The sequence below is a fragment of the Sorex fumeus genome, unplaced genomic scaffold, assembly GCF_029834395.1.
Source record: "Sorex fumeus unplaced genomic scaffold, SorFum_2.1 ptg000265l, whole genome shotgun sequence".
In the NCBI taxonomy this organism is placed as follows: domain Eukaryota; kingdom Metazoa; phylum Chordata; class Mammalia; order Eulipotyphla; family Soricidae; genus Sorex; species Sorex fumeus.
Window position 1 is genome coordinate 15,721,728 of NW_026606322.1, and position 15,634 is coordinate 15,737,361.

At 38.1% G+C, this 15,634-nt stretch overlaps 1 protein-coding gene across 3 annotated transcripts in view; it reads right to left on the minus strand.

The window, feature by feature from the left end:
- Positions 1-944: 944 nt before the first annotated feature.
- The window catches only part of DZIP3 (DAZ interacting zinc finger protein 3), a 116,098-nt gene continuing 101,408 nt past the window's right edge, over positions 945-15,634 (minus strand). For all 3 annotated transcript variants that reach the window (XM_056109377.1, XM_056109378.1, XM_056109379.1), the window contains 5 exons: positions 11,895-12,034; positions 5,653-5,773; positions 4,521-4,664; positions 4,332-4,433; positions 945-2,556 (listed from right to left, as the gene is read on the minus strand). In XM_056109377.1, coding sequence (XP_055965352.1) covers positions 2,446-2,556; positions 4,332-4,433; positions 4,521-4,664; positions 5,653-5,773; positions 11,895-12,034 — 618 coding nt within the window. In that variant the 3' untranslated portion in view covers positions 945-2,445. The remainder of the gene's footprint in view (positions 2,557-4,331; positions 4,434-4,520; positions 4,665-5,652; positions 5,774-11,894; positions 12,035-15,634) is intronic.

A 15,634-nucleotide genomic window follows, 5' to 3' on the forward strand; every position in this document is an offset into this window, starting at 1 on the left:
CGAATATGTCATGGGGAGCTTGCCAGGCTCTGCTGTGCGGGCGAGATACTCTCGGTAGCTTGCCGGGCTCTCCAAGAGGGGCAGAGGAATCGAACTCAGGTCGGCCATGTTGGCTGCGTGCAAGGCAAACGCCCTACCACTGTGCTATCGCTCCAGCCCAGGCTCCAGCTCCAGGCAAATAATATGGGAGTAAAAAATTAAAAAAAATAATTCCTTGCATTTTATAAGTCTAAACCAGTGGTTTCCAATTTTCTGCAGAAATTTCCTAATCATGGAACTGGTGCATGTGGAAAAATGGTTGAAATCAACTGGTCATTAGGGCTTCAGTTATATGGGTGATATGAGTGAGTGGTTGTAGTCATATATACAAAACACGGGCCCAACAAAACTCAAAACATGAGATCTAAGCTGCAATCTCTGAAACTTTGTGTCTGTCAAGTTGACAGGCAAGGATGGGTTGTGACTTGGGGTGAAAGGGAATATGGGAACATTGGTAGAGGAAAGCTGATACTGATGGTAGGATTAATAAAATATTATTTGGCTAAAACTTAACTATCAATAACTTTATAAAGCACAGTTCTTTAAAAAATATATAAAGAGTAAAGAAAACTACTGGTGTAGACCAGTGTTTCTCAAACATTCTCTGACCTTGGAACCATTCCAACTTTGTTCCCTCCTAGGGGCTCCCATCTTATCTGTTGTGCCCTTAGTCTTGCTGTGGCTCTCTATTTATGATTTTCACTTGTGCTCCCCTTGTAATATACTGAAGGCTCACAGACAGTCTCATATGGCTCCTAACTGAGAAAAGCTGGTCAAGATAACAGGTTCCTTAGATACTTTCCTATCCTTTTTCATAACATAAAAAAAGAAGTCAAAGCCAAATTAAACAGCAACACATGAAAGATTTAAAGTAGTTTAAGCATTTAAACCAAAATACACAGATAAAACAGATTTTTTAATTAAACATTTATTCTTTTCCACATGAAAGTGAAACTGCTTTTGTAAACAAAAACTTAGAAACAGTCATCTCATAAGATAATCTGCTATATGACTATGGCATTGAGGTTGATAATTATTAAAGGCCCTACATTCTGAATTCTGTAATACCTGTCTTTATACAAGTTGAGATGACATCCTTCATTTTTGGAAATTTCCAGTTTATTCTTATTATAGAAGATGACATTTAGCACTAACTTAGAGAAATGGCAGTATTAAAAAGATTTAAAATAACTTCAAAATACATTTACATTGAAATACACAAAATAGTTGCTGAAGCAGGAAACATTTATTCACAGTCTCAATTTCATTAATTTTTTGAAAAGAATATGGACCATTATTTGTCTACAAGGTACTTAATTTTGTTACTAGAGACATGTACAACACTTACAACATTTACATGAGACTATTTCCAAAATAGTTTTTTGCCTCGAGTGAAATTTCTAAGTGACAAACTTGAGATATGAAATTTAGCCCAATGTATAATAACATCGTCATAAAAGTCAATTATACATGAACAGTCCTCAATACATCTCAGAATTAAAATATGAGATAAGAAAATTTTAAGGCAGGGGAAAAAAACCCTCCAACTACAAATGATTGAAATCCAAAGGATAAACTCATAAATCAAAATAAAATCCCAACTATTCTGTAACTTCATTTGTACCATAAGTCCTTTTCTGACTAGTTTCTGATTTCTGATTCTGGGAATGTTTATACTGCATCCATAAAAGTTGGGAAAACAAAGGATCAGAAATGGTCCAGCAGTATGTTAATAAATGTTCAGCTCTTGAAAGAAAAATCTTTTACTTAAATATATACTAATTTATGGCATAGAAATATTCTCACTTTGACAGATTTCAACCCACCAACACTTTGACAAATGGATCACAATATTCCTGAAACTTTACTAATAAGCCATTTCTAACAACTTTTATACAGTCACCACCATTTAGTACCCTCTAGTGAGTACATATTTTAGATGACAGAATAGAGATAAAATGTGAAATTATATTTTTATAAGCGGTGCTAAAAGCTAGAGAGACCACTAAAATCTAAAATACTCCTACTTGAAATGAATTTTAAGTAAATTCTTCCTCATTCATTAAAATTCAAGAAATTAAAATATATATCTGGGAAAAACTAAAGGAAAAGAAAGTGGAATAAGGAGAAATAAGAAAGACATATTGATATATATAGTAAGTTATCATATTGATGTTGGAAAAGAAAACCTACTGAGTTATAACTTTTAAAATTCCATCACAAATCCTGAAGATGTGTCCTGTCTTCTTTGGCCACAGCTTTGATGAGATTATCAAGCGTCTTTTGAATAATACTGAAAAAAAACATAGCTACACATTCTTCACACTATGAGCTTATAGTAAAAAAGGCAAAACTAAATTCTGGAGTATGAAAACTGAACAACTGCTGCATAATCACCCCCATGTATCAGATCTTGGGCAAATGCTGGCTGGCATGACCAGGAAACTCTTCTGGTAGCAAAACGTGGAGTCTGCAAGTTGGACATGTCCCCTGCTGCATCAACCAAGGTCTAATACACTGAGGAACAAAAAGATTCAAATCAGTCTCCTAGATTTAGTCTAATAGAGGGCATCATTACTGTCTATAACAGGGTTACCAACCAGTGTGCTTTCTCAGGTATCTGAGGACCTTATCTCAAGCCAATTGCTATAATCATGGAAACTTTTCTGCAGTTTGCTGAACAATACAGTGGGTTATTGCAGAACATTTTTTGGCTAGTTAATTATATTAAAATCCTTTTCCCAAGTTCAATTTTCATCTGACCATGAATTCTAACAGAGAGACTGAGGGAATCCATAGTTTTTTCTATTTTACTATACATTGTTTTTATTCATAACCCAAGAAAATTCATAAGAAAACATATAAAGTTTACAATACATCATATTAAGTACTTAGAGAATTGAGTTAGAATAATGAATATACTTCTTAAACAGCATTCTCTGAAGATGATAGTACTCTTTGCAAATAAACTATGCCAATTCATTTGCCTCAATACTGACTGCAAAACATATATATACATATATATTTATAATATATGTAACATATATATGTGTGTACATATATATATAATTGGGGGGATTTGGAGTGGGTCATATCCTATAGTGGTCATATCATATATCCAATAATCAGGGATTATTGCTGGCTCTGTACTCAGGAATCATTCCTAGTGGTGCTTGGAGAGCCATCCATGGTGCCAGGGATCAAATCAGGGTGAGCCATGTACAACGCAAGTACCTTATCCTCTGTACTCTCAATTCCTCCACCCAAATAATTTTTACTGCTATAAATAATAAAAATTCAAGTCAGATGGGAGAGGAATAAGCATAGGTACTGTAGGGCTGGAGTGATAGACAGCACAGCAGTAGGGCATTAGCCTTGCGTGCAGCTGGCCCAGCTGAGCCGGGTTCAATTCCTCTACCCCTCCTGGAGAGCCCAGCAAGCTACCGAGAGTATCTCGCCTGCCCGGCAAAGCCTGGCAAGCTACCCGTGATGTATTCAATATGCCAAACACATTAACAACAAGTCTCACAATGGAGACATTACTGGGTCTGCTAGAGCAAATCGATGAACAATGGGAGGACAGTGCTACAGTGCTACTCTAAATAAAGTCTACCAATCCTAACCTGTTTTATACTCAATAGCCAATGTTAAAGAATAAAACAAGTTCTTACAGTTAAGGCTTGAAGTGAGAGTTTTCCTTTGTGGCTATTGTTTACATCACCTAGAAAACTATCTTTTCCTGTGTCAAATTACAATTCTGCACCAGAAAACTGAGATCACAAACCGTATACCAAAAACTCCAGACAGGCAGCAAATAGGAGTTAATCTTAATAAAATGCCAAAAATCAACAAAACATATGCCAGATTAACATCAAGTCTGACCTTCAAAAGGAAATGAATATAAGTATTATACCTTATATTGGGAGAGGGCTACATTATATATAGAAAAAAGGATACTATACGTGAGCATTTCATACTAAAATAATTATTACCACAAAACCAGTCATGGAAACTGTCTACTCTGTATTATTTTAATCTCATTATTATTTCCTTCTTTTTGAAAGGCATATGGAAAACTCAGAAATCATAGTGTAATCATAGTTAGGTTGGTGAAACCGGTATAGACTTTTTCTATGTGGTACGTCAAAGCACAGAAATCATTGGAAATCATTAACAGAGCAATGAGTGACATGAAAAATGATACATGTACATGATTTCAAGTAGGTCATATATACTTCATTACAATATGGTAAAATATGTTAAAATACTAAGATGCAAGTTTAAAGGAATACCTGAGAATGGAATTTATGAGCACAAGGCAACACTGAGAGGTTTTCTGGAGAGAGGTTCTCATGACAGATTACACAAGGCTCCTCTTCATCCTCATCTTCCTCCTGGAAAGAAATACACATAAAGTTAAATTCGGTTTACTTCTTTTTCCTATACTTAAATGCATTGATCACCAACAGCTTAAGTCTCACCACATTATTGGCTTCTTCCCACGTGTCAGAATCTTGTGAACTGAGGGATCTCCAGGATGATTTAGGGGTCTGGGAAGCATTAGACTGTGGTGGAGTATGGCTGGGTGAAACACAATTACCATTTGGAACTGATTGTCCCTTACTCTGAAAATGAGAATATTAAGTATTTTTAGAATTATTTTAAAACAGGAAGAAATGATAGAGTAGCACACAATGGCTATAGTCAGAATTAGTAAATGGGTTTAAAACAGGAAGAAATGATAGAGTAGCACACAATGGCTATAGTCAGAATTAGTAAATGGGTAAAAAGATACAGAGATTTATAAAATAAATGCTGTAACAAAAAACTGGTAATATTTTATACCATACGTTTAGAGCCAGATCAAGACCACATTTGTTTGCTTTTTAATAGCGGCTACATCCTCTACTGACGGGTGCTGGAGATGAGGAGATACTTCTAGCAATACTCAGTTAGTGCAGACCTAATGCTTCACTACTTTTCTGATTCTGTGGGGCCTGGTGGTCCTTGGGGGTCACCAGGGCTACATCCTCAGTGCTTGAGGGACCGCTAAGGATCAGACTTGTGGTCTGAAGGCTTTTGTACCATCCATTTGAACAATATGCTCTGCATCTTGGGAGTAGAAACAGAAGATCCTCCAAGAAGTACTCAGGAGGTCCAAGGACCTCACTGATGATTCTTGGGCAACCAGACTATTGATTCAGTGCAAGGGCCAGAGGATGTGGTGATGTTCAATATTGCAGTTTGGATACCTAAGCCACCCTCCAGGGCTGCACTCACTGATGCTCAGAGGACCATGTAGTGTCAGGAACCAAACCAGATCAGATGCATTGTAGGCATGCACCCTAACCATCATTACATCTCCTGGACTAAATATAAATATGTATTATTCTCTTCATTAAATGAATTATTCAAAGTAATCTAAAGTCACTTCAAAAAGACCAGTCAAATTATTTAAGTATAGGTTAATATATAGCTAATAAGTATAACTAATTATAAATTACTCATTTTAGATTACTGATTTTTATTGATTACATGCTATACAGATAATTAAAAATATCTGATGACTAGATATAAGATTAAAGATAAAATTTTCACTTTTTTTGCTTTTACCTGAGATCTCTTGGGATCAATAAATTGGGCAATCTTATAAACAATTTCATCAAATGTCATTCCAGATAAGGACTTCTCATGAGAATCCTTCAATTTCCGTAACAAATCTGTAAGCTCTTTTCTGGAACAGATCAAGGAAAAAGTGGTGATTTTTCCTACATCCTTTACGATATGGTGAACAAAGAAGGTATAAAATTCTTTTGTACGACAGAACTGTTGCATAGAGACATGATTCTTAGGCTGTCTGATCTGAAAATAGTTCACAGGACAACCTACATTCACTTTAAACCAAAGTAAAAACTCTTAATGTGTTTGTTAATATATTTTAGCATCTGCGTTCTCTACAGAAAGAAACAACCGTGGCTTGATTTTCAAGCTGATCCTCCCTTGAACACATATCTCACTGGCCTGTCTCTATGTTTCCTTGCTTACTTCTACTCTGGAGAAGCCTGTGTTCTCTCTTAAACACACACTTGTCTCTTCCTCTCAACTCTCTCTAAATAAATTTCAATAAAAACTACCTTACTTCACTAAAAATAAAAGAGAAAAGGAAAAGAAAAACAGGTGTGTGTGTGTAGGAGGGCATGTCTGGGTCACACCCAAAATTGCTGAGGGTTTACTCAAGGCTGTGCTCAGGCATCGTCCTGACAGTGCTCAAGGCTATGTATGCTGTTTCAGGGATAGACCCAGTAATCCTTGTATTATCTCTCCAGTCCAAAGACTTAACTCTTGAAAAAAGCCTTTGTTTTCAAAAGCTAACTTTCAGTGTAAAAAGTAACTTTGTTATCTACATAATTATGTCCTCAGACCTTAATATCATACTTCTCAATGCTCTTTTAAATCAGATTACTCCTTTTAAATTGTGAATGTTGCTTTCATTTCTCCTCTGTATGATTTAAAAGTCTTACTCTGGTAAAATTCAGGAACAAAAATTTAAGAATTTTTAAAATAAAGATATTAAATATTTAAAAGACTAATTAATCATGTAATGAAAAAACCTAAAATGTCAGTAATTATATTTCTTTTCGTCCTCTTAGCTATTTCTTTGACGCTCTTGAAGGCGTTCCAAGCCGCTCTTTCTTCCTGCCCAACTCAGGTGCCAGGTCATTCGTCATGTTGAGTTCTCGACCTAGGTACACATAACTTGTATTCGGAGATTTTCATTCCACTGAGAGAGAATGGAACATCAGGAATGAGACCGTTTCTCATAAACACTGTCTTCGTGAGATTCAGCTGTAGTTCAACCATTCCACACTCACGGTCGAAGTCGGCCAGCATTTGTGCTGCTTGGCTAATGTTTGGTGTTATTAAAACAATGTCATCAGCAAAGCGGAGGTGGTGTAGTTGCCGACCATTTATCTTCACTCCCATTCCTTCCCATTCCAGTCGTCGCATGATGTTCTCAAGGGTGGCACTGAAGAGTTTTGGTGAAATGGTATCACCCTGCCGAACCCTCTCTTGACATCAATGATTACTTCTTTGTAGAATGGTGAGATCCTGGTAGTGAATCCGTAATATAGCTCAGGAGGATTTTGATGTACTGAGTTTGTACACCCTGAATGGCTAGGGCTTCTATGACTGCTTCCATCTCAAAAGAATCAAAGGCCTTCTTTAAATCAATGAACGTTAGACAGAGCGGCATCTTGAACTCCCGAGAAACCTCAATGAGCTTGGTTATCATGTGGATATGGTCGATGGTGCTGAATCCTTTGCAGAACCCGGCTTACTAGCATGGTTCAATTGCGGTTTCCTGAGGCATGCGCCAAACCATGTTGGCGAATAAGCTCAAGAGTTTTCGAAGACAGGCGATTTTTGTGGCTATCTCTCTCTTGGTGTTCCTCGCACAATCATGGAGGTACTGAACCAGTCGATCGTATTCCTCGTCAATGTTGTCAACAACGGCATCTTGCCATGTTGCTGAAATAGTGCCAAAGAGCTCCCAGTTGGTGGTCATTCTGGGAGTTCTCTTTTTAAACTCTGCAGCCCTTTCTCCCCGTTCTGTGAAGTAGAATTTTGTACGAAGGAGATGGTGGTCCGATCCCGTTTGGAATTTTGGGACAATAGCGACATCGGTCAGGCAAAACCGTCGATTGAATATGATGTGGTCTATTTCGTTGTGGAATCGTCCACCGGGAGACTCCCATGTCCAACGTTTAGGTTCTGCCTTCTGGAACTGTGAGTTACCATGAATGGTCTTGGTCGACATGATGAACTCAGACAGTCTCTTACCCTGTTCGTTCCATTCTAGGCCATGGGTCCCGATGTGAAGTTCTTCAGCTGATCTTCTAGGTCCTATCTTAGCATTAAAAGCACCCACAATGATCTTGTAGAAGGTGTGGTCTTCTTTATAGAACTTCTCCAGCTCCATGTAGAACTTCTCAATTTCTCCTTCATCATAATAAGATGTTGGTGCGTAGACAACGAAGATAGAAACTGCAGGCAGTGAGCCACATCTATTCATATGTAAACGTCCGATTCAGGTTGTTAGGCATTTGAATGAATCAATGCTCATGGCCAAGTTTGTGTTGACAAGGACACCGACGCCTCCGACACCTCTTATATCACATGTTCCGAGGAATAATTCTTCTCCGGTGTCGAAAACGTCATGATGAGATTGGTGCCTTCTTGTCTCGGTCAGACCAATGATGTCATACTTGATCTTTTGTGCTTGTACCATCGGGTCCTCGATGGATGCATCTGATGCTAGCATACGTACATTGAAAGTACAGACGATCATTTTTGTATTCCTTCGTTGTTGCAGCCTAGTTCGGTCTTGATATTTTATCGGCCTCTCCTTTGTCATCCTTCTCAATGCTGCCATATTGGTGAAGTCTTCAGGGTCAGGGGAATGAGACCCATTGTAATTACTGGTTTTGGCATATCAAATACACAACGGATAGCTTGCAAGGCTCTGCCGTACAGGCGGAATACTCTTGGTAGCTTGCCAGGCTTTCCAGAGGGATAGAGGCTTTTGGGTCAACCTCTAATCGCCCTTGTAGGTGTTACCATATTTGAACCTATCAAATAGGTTCAAATTCCGGAAAATGGGTATTTACTGTCTTATAATGTGTCGCACGGCCGCGTCCAAAAAGCATCCTGGAGTGTGGCAGCTGGGTAGTGGAGGTAGTGTCCATAGTGGAGGTCTGCCAGTGAGGTATTTATCTGGTCCCGGTAGGGCTAGGGTGGGTCTTCTGTGCGCAATCCAATCCCTGGGTCTCTGGTGGTTGGTGGAAGCAGACAGGGCAGGGTAGGGTGGGGCTCCTGATTTTAATCCCTTTGTCACCTGTGGTTGGTGGGAGCAAGCAGAGAATCTCTTTCCTTGGGTCCGTTGGGCCTGGGGTTCAAGGTCTCAGAGTTCTGCTTATCTTGTTCTGTGGGGCTTCAGTCGTGTGTGAGTCTTGGCCAGAGCAGCCGCACGGGTCTGGAAAGCATCCTGGAGTGTGGTGGCGGCTGGGTAGTGGAGGTAGTGGAGAACCTCCGGTTCCGGGCACATCTCTTTGATTCCACTTTTCTTCCTGCATTAACATACGCCTCAGAGACCTGGGCCCTATGAAAACAGGATGAGAACGCTATTCGGGTCTCCCAAAGAGGAATTGAAAGAACTATGCTTGGAATATCACGTTTCACTCAAATGAGAGAAAGAATCCGGAGTTCCAACATCCATCGGCGATCAAGAATCAGGGACGCTGTCTCGTTTGCCAAGGTGTCAAAAATCAGATGGGCTGGTCACGTAATGAGATTTAAAGACGACCGCTGGACGAGAGCTTTTACTGACTGGATTCCACGGGATGTCAAAAGACCGCATGCCTGCCCACCTACCAGATGATCAGACTTCTTCATCAAGATCATGAATGATTGGTTTGAGGCTTTTCGTGTTCCTAGAGTGAACAGATGCCATTGGGCTACACTAGCACGTGACAGGGACAAATGGAGAGGTTACTGGCGCCCGCTTGAGCAAATCGATGATTAATGGGAAGTCAAGTGATCAAGTGATATTTGTTTTCAATAGCCATGACCTGCATACATTTTTGAGATGACAGGGCAGATGAAATATTGTTCATTCTCAAAGGACATAAAAAAGTATGTAATCAATGTCATAAAACAGATTTAGTTATTCATGTAACTAAAATAAATATTCATTTTAGTATTTTCTTCATTATTATATTTAAATAACCATAGTCTAATTCTGAAGCATTAATGATGTATGAATTTTAGTAAAATTGGTTCTGTATCCATAAATAATGCTGTGGGAATTTGATAGTCTTTGAAACTTACAACAAAGATAAATAATTTTAAGCTAGAAATGACAAATTTCATCCAACAAAAAAATCCTAGTATCTATCAGCATTTTTATTTGAAAAGCAAAATTTTTGTTTGTTTCCTGTATACACCATTAAAATTCATATAACTACAAAGTTCCCTATAGGGAGAAGAGAAGATAGGAGTGAAAACATAGGCAAAATACAACATAGTACTAACTTCAGTAGTGTCGTCTATGATTTGATTCCACTATCAAGGAAAACAAAGAAAAAACAAACAAATGATATTACTAGAAGGTCTTCTGCACTGCTAAAGAACCTGATATTAAAACAAAAAGATACCTGACTGAAAGGGAGAAAATATTCTCACATCTTATGTTTGAAATATGCATAATACTCAAAAAATTGACAACAGCCCAAAACAAGTAAGAACACCATTAAAACAATGAGAACTTATCAAATCCTTTCCCAAAGAATACATAGAAATAGCCAACATAACAAACAATCCAGAACGTTCCCTTCTAGGCATATACTCAAAGGACAAGAAAAGATACATGCACACCTATGTTGAAAACATCACTATTTCCAATAGCCAAGACTGGAAACAACCCAAGTGATCAGTGACAGATGAGTGGGTAAAGATGATGTGGTATATATACACAGTGGAATATATATGTATTCTATATGCTAAAAACAGTAACAAGTCTCACAATGGAGATGTTACTGGTGCCTACTTGAGCAAATTGATGAACAACGGGAGGACAGTGCTACAGTGCAGTGCTACTCAGATACAAGAAAAGATGAAATCTCGCCTTTTGCTACAACATGGATAGAAAAGGAGGATATCATGCCATGCAATATAAGACAAAAAGGGGAAGTAAACACCAGATGAACTTGCCAACTAGGTGTAAGGAGTGGTCTGAAAGTGTTCTCTGTTATTATTTCTTAATTGTTTTTGGGAACATTTGGCAGTGCTCAGGGCTTACTCCAGGCTCTGCTCAGAGATCACTCCTGGTGGGTTTGGGGGACAATATAAGGTGCCAAAGATTGAACCCAGGTCAGCCACATGCAAGGCAAATGCCCTATTATACTAGCTTTCTGGCCTCAGTGTTCTATATACTTTGATAGAAAAATATTGGCATCAATATGGTGGTGGTGGTGTGGTATGGTAACACTGTACCCCTAAGATATATGAACGCACTATTGTAAACTGTTATACCTCGAATTAAAAATCATTATGTTAAACTCAGACTTGTGAAAAAACAGTATAATCATGGTTTAGGACATTTCACTATTTCATGACAAAGATACTTAAAAAAAAATAAATTAAGGAACTGTCATGGTCACTGTCACTATCCTCCCATTGTTCATCAATTTGCTCAAGCGGGTCCAATAACATTGTGAGACTTCTTGTTACTGTGTCTGGCATTATCAAATACGTCACAGGTAGCTTGCCAGGCTTTGCCTTGCGGACGAGATATTCTTGGTAGCTTGCCGGGCTCTCCAAAAGGGGCGAAAGAATAGACGGGAGAGGAATTGAACTTGGGTAGGCTGGGTGGGCCTCGTGCAAGGCAAACTGCCCTACCTGATGTGCTAATGCTCCAGCCTAAATTAAGGAACAGAAAAGTAAAACCTGATGATATCTGGGCATATATAGAACACAGTCAACTTAAAATTGACTTTGGAAAGATATAATTATTGCAGTTGGTGGCATTACAATTGGATAAGTTTACAACTAGTTTTACTTTCACAATAAATGAGCAAATCAAAGTTTAAAATGTTTACTCTATCATGACTTAACTTTGGAGAAGTGGTTTAGCATTTATACTGAACATACCCTTAATTGATGAATTTCATTTTTTTTGCCAAGTCCATGTTAAGAAAATATCTAATTTTTTTGTGTTTGTGTGTGAAAATTTCTCTGACATGTTCCACCATTCAATTATGACTATAGAAACTTCATATAAATAGAAACTAACTTACCTGCTTTGCTGAGGAAAGGTAGTTTTCAGCCTATCTATAATCCTTTCCCAATTCACCAAGGTGGAATCACTTCCCAAAACAGCACTGGGAGGCACAGCTTCTGCAACAGGTGCTGGCACAGTCCAGGCTATACCAGTCATCTGTAAGAAAACAGTAATAATCTATCAGCTTCAAGTAATTTGTATTAACATTTTATGGTGACAAGCTTGGTTACTTAAGATTAATTAGTCTTAGGGGTACAGTGATACCATCCCACACCACCATCACCAATTAGTCTGATTACTTAAGATAATTAAAAGAAAATGGAAAGAATAAAGAGAAAGATGAAAGTACATATTCCTTTAAAATGTTTTTTCTTAATTAGCACAGTACTTTTAATAGTAGTCCCTATTTCAAAACTAAATGTTAATCTCAATAGTTGCAAACATAAGTAGTGCTTTTTATGTGCTTGTTTTTCTTCTTTTTGGGGGGGGGGGTCACACTCAGAAATGCACAGGGGCTACTCCTGGCTCTGCACTCAGGAATTACCTCTGGTGGCACTCAGGAGACCATATGAGATGCTGGGAATGGAACCCGGGTCAGCCGCGTGCAAGGCAAATGCCCTACCCACTGTGCTGTTACTCCAGTCCCTTATGTGCTTATTTCTATAAATTTTACAACAATGAAAAACTAAAAACAACTTAGTTTGTTAATGAGTAAATAAGCTACGGTATAAATAGATCCATCTATCCGAGCAGAGTGGAGGTCACTGAACATGTTTCATTTTTTAAAAGTGTGGCACAGTATTTATGGCATGAGTTGTTATGCTAAAATTTTTAAAAATTTGTATGCACAGTAAAAGGTCTGTAAATTGTAAAGGAATGAGGGCTGAAGACAGGGTAAAGGTACTTATCTTGCATGTGCTGACCCCAGTTCAAATTTTGTCTTACATTAACTCAAGCACTGCCAGATATGCTATTTTGTTTCTATTTTATAATTTTTAATGACTAGAATATACCTTTAGTATATTCTAGAAAAGTAAAAAGTTGTATTTTCAAATGACTAAATAAAAGTCTACTATCATAATGAGTATAATGTCTGCCTAATATCTCATGAGTGTTTCAAAGATGATGGGGATGCTTTTCTAGAGAAAGTTCTATTCTATGAAATCACTGGAGTTCAGTATTTTATGGTGGTTCTTAGATAGAACCATTAATCAAAAACAAACAAATAAATGAATAAATAAATAAACTGAACCATTAATCAGGCTCAAAGGGCTACAGGGCATGCTTTGAATGCAGGGGAATATGGTTTCAGTCCCAGTAATACAAGGTCCCTTTTATAATATTGGGTGTGACTCCCCAATATTTGACTTAAACAATATCAGTAAATTTGGAGTTCTAGTCTGATTACTTTAGATAATTAAAAGCATGCCATCTTTTTCTGAAGACTTACTTGTATAAGTAGTGTATAGCTACTACTAGCAATCATTTGAATAGCTCACAAAATCTACAAAGAGCAGAAACCAAATATCCCAGGTAACTGTACAACCACATAATTACCCACTGCCTAATTGTCAAACCATGTTTTTTTTTTTTTCTTTCTGGATCACACCTGGCGATGCACAGGGGTTACTCCTGGCTCTGCACTCAGGAATTACTCCTGGAGGTGCTCAGGGGACCATATGGGATACTGGGAATCGAACCTGGGTCGGCTGCATGCAAGGCAAATGCCCTACCCACTGTGCTATTTCTCCAGCCCCCGAACCATGTTTTTAAGAGTACAATTTTAAAAAACTGTGCAATCAAAGGCATAAATATTAACACTACTGTAGGATAATATTGGTTTGTCCTTCTTGTCTTGGCACAGGGAGCTACGGTCCTTTGGGTTACTCCCATCGCAGTGCTTCAATTTCTCTGTGTTTATTTGTAAACTTTTATTTAGTGTTCTGCTCCTCAACAAGTCAATCACCTTTATCTCCTGATCAGAGTCTGTTAACTTGTAAATATCGCTTTTCTCTTCTCCTTAAGTCCTTTGCATAGTTAACTCAGAGTAAAGTACTTTTTGTATAGATTCAAGAAGACTTAGATTGTGAGCTATTCAAATGCTATGCTTTTGTAACTTGGGAGTTAATTGACTCCGAATGGTAGTCACTCTGGGGCATCTGTTCCCTCAGTTTAAGCCTCAGTTGCCCTTACTTTCTAGCACCCCAAAAACAAGATCTCCATGAGGGAATGGATGGACCCAGGGGCAAGCTGTGAGCTACCCTGGCATAGGAATGGGGCAGGCCAAAGTGCCATGTTACTTAACTATAAGTTCAGGGCATGATGTGGACAAATTCTGTCATGATCCAAAAAGTAACAGCTGGATTAGGACCCTGCTAGGGTTAGGAAATATTAATCTGGCTTGAATACTGTAGTCTGAGATCATCGATAGAGAGATATCCCCAGGAGAGCCACCCAACAAGCTTAATGTATCTCTTACTGTGTCCATACAAAATAACTAATATGAAGAAGTAGAATTAAGATGTTAATTAAGATGTTAATTAAGTTATTGGACTAAGGAGAGAAGAAATACCCCTATGTGGTATTTTGCCCTTGAGAAGAAGAAGGACTTTCATACGTTGATTGTGCTATGGATGGGGAATGGGGTGTGGTGGCTACCCCCAATGCTAGATGGAGAGAGACTAGAGAGAAACCAGGGTGGTGAGTGGGAACATAGAGAGATGAGAGGGAGAGACAGGAGAAAACGGGAATGAGGAACAGTGTGAGACTAGAATGGGGAGCTTAGGGAGATTGAAACAGGCACGTGGGGAGAATGGAATAAACAGTAACAGATCACCAACCAGCCTGGCGGCCTAATTCCCTCCTTTGTCTGCCCATGGCACTGGCCATCTGGGTGGGGGGGCGGAGTGAGACCATCAAATGCAGGAGGAGAGGGAGAGGGAGAGAGAGAGAGAGGGAGAGAAAGAGAGGGGGAGAGAGAGAGAGAGAGAGAGAGAGAGAGAGAGAGAGGGGTCGGGGGGAGGCAGGGCTTCCCCAGTCCCTCAGAGAACACACTACTATAAACATGTGATGCAAACTATAATAATACTTAACTAGAATTACAAAAGAACTTCACATAATGATCACATTTCACTTTTTGTAACATAAAAATTTCGGCATAAAATCTGTGATAATTTTGCAATGAAATTTGGTATCCAGTTTTGCTTCACTATCCAGCTTTTTCCCAGGAATCAAAAGTAATTGTAACAGAAGTGTTAAGGATCTTCAAAGTTTTCAGTAAATTTTATAATACATCCACATAGTGTAGTATATTAATGTATCCAAGGCAATCCAGGAAAATGACAATTATACCATAGAGATAGAAAAAGGCTTGTATTACCTTATAATATGTGCCAAGATAATGTTATTTATATTGTCTGCTGATAGATAAAACTAAAACAGTGTCCTCTTAGAAAAATACTCATATGCATGTACAATTAGGTGTATATGTAAATAAAAACTTTAACTTTGTGGTACAACTTACTCTGCTAGTAACTAATTTAATGACTAATTTAGTGATTTCTTTATCATTCAACTTACCCAACAATCTTACTAAATTGAAATGACCTATTAAAAATACCCATCTATTCTGCAATGCTGCTTGTTATAAAAGCAAATCTGTAGTTGTAATGGGTTTTCTACTCTGAATTGTTTTTTTTTTTGCCTAAAAATGTATTTATCTTTATGTTCCCAAACTACCTAATTATTTAAAAAAAA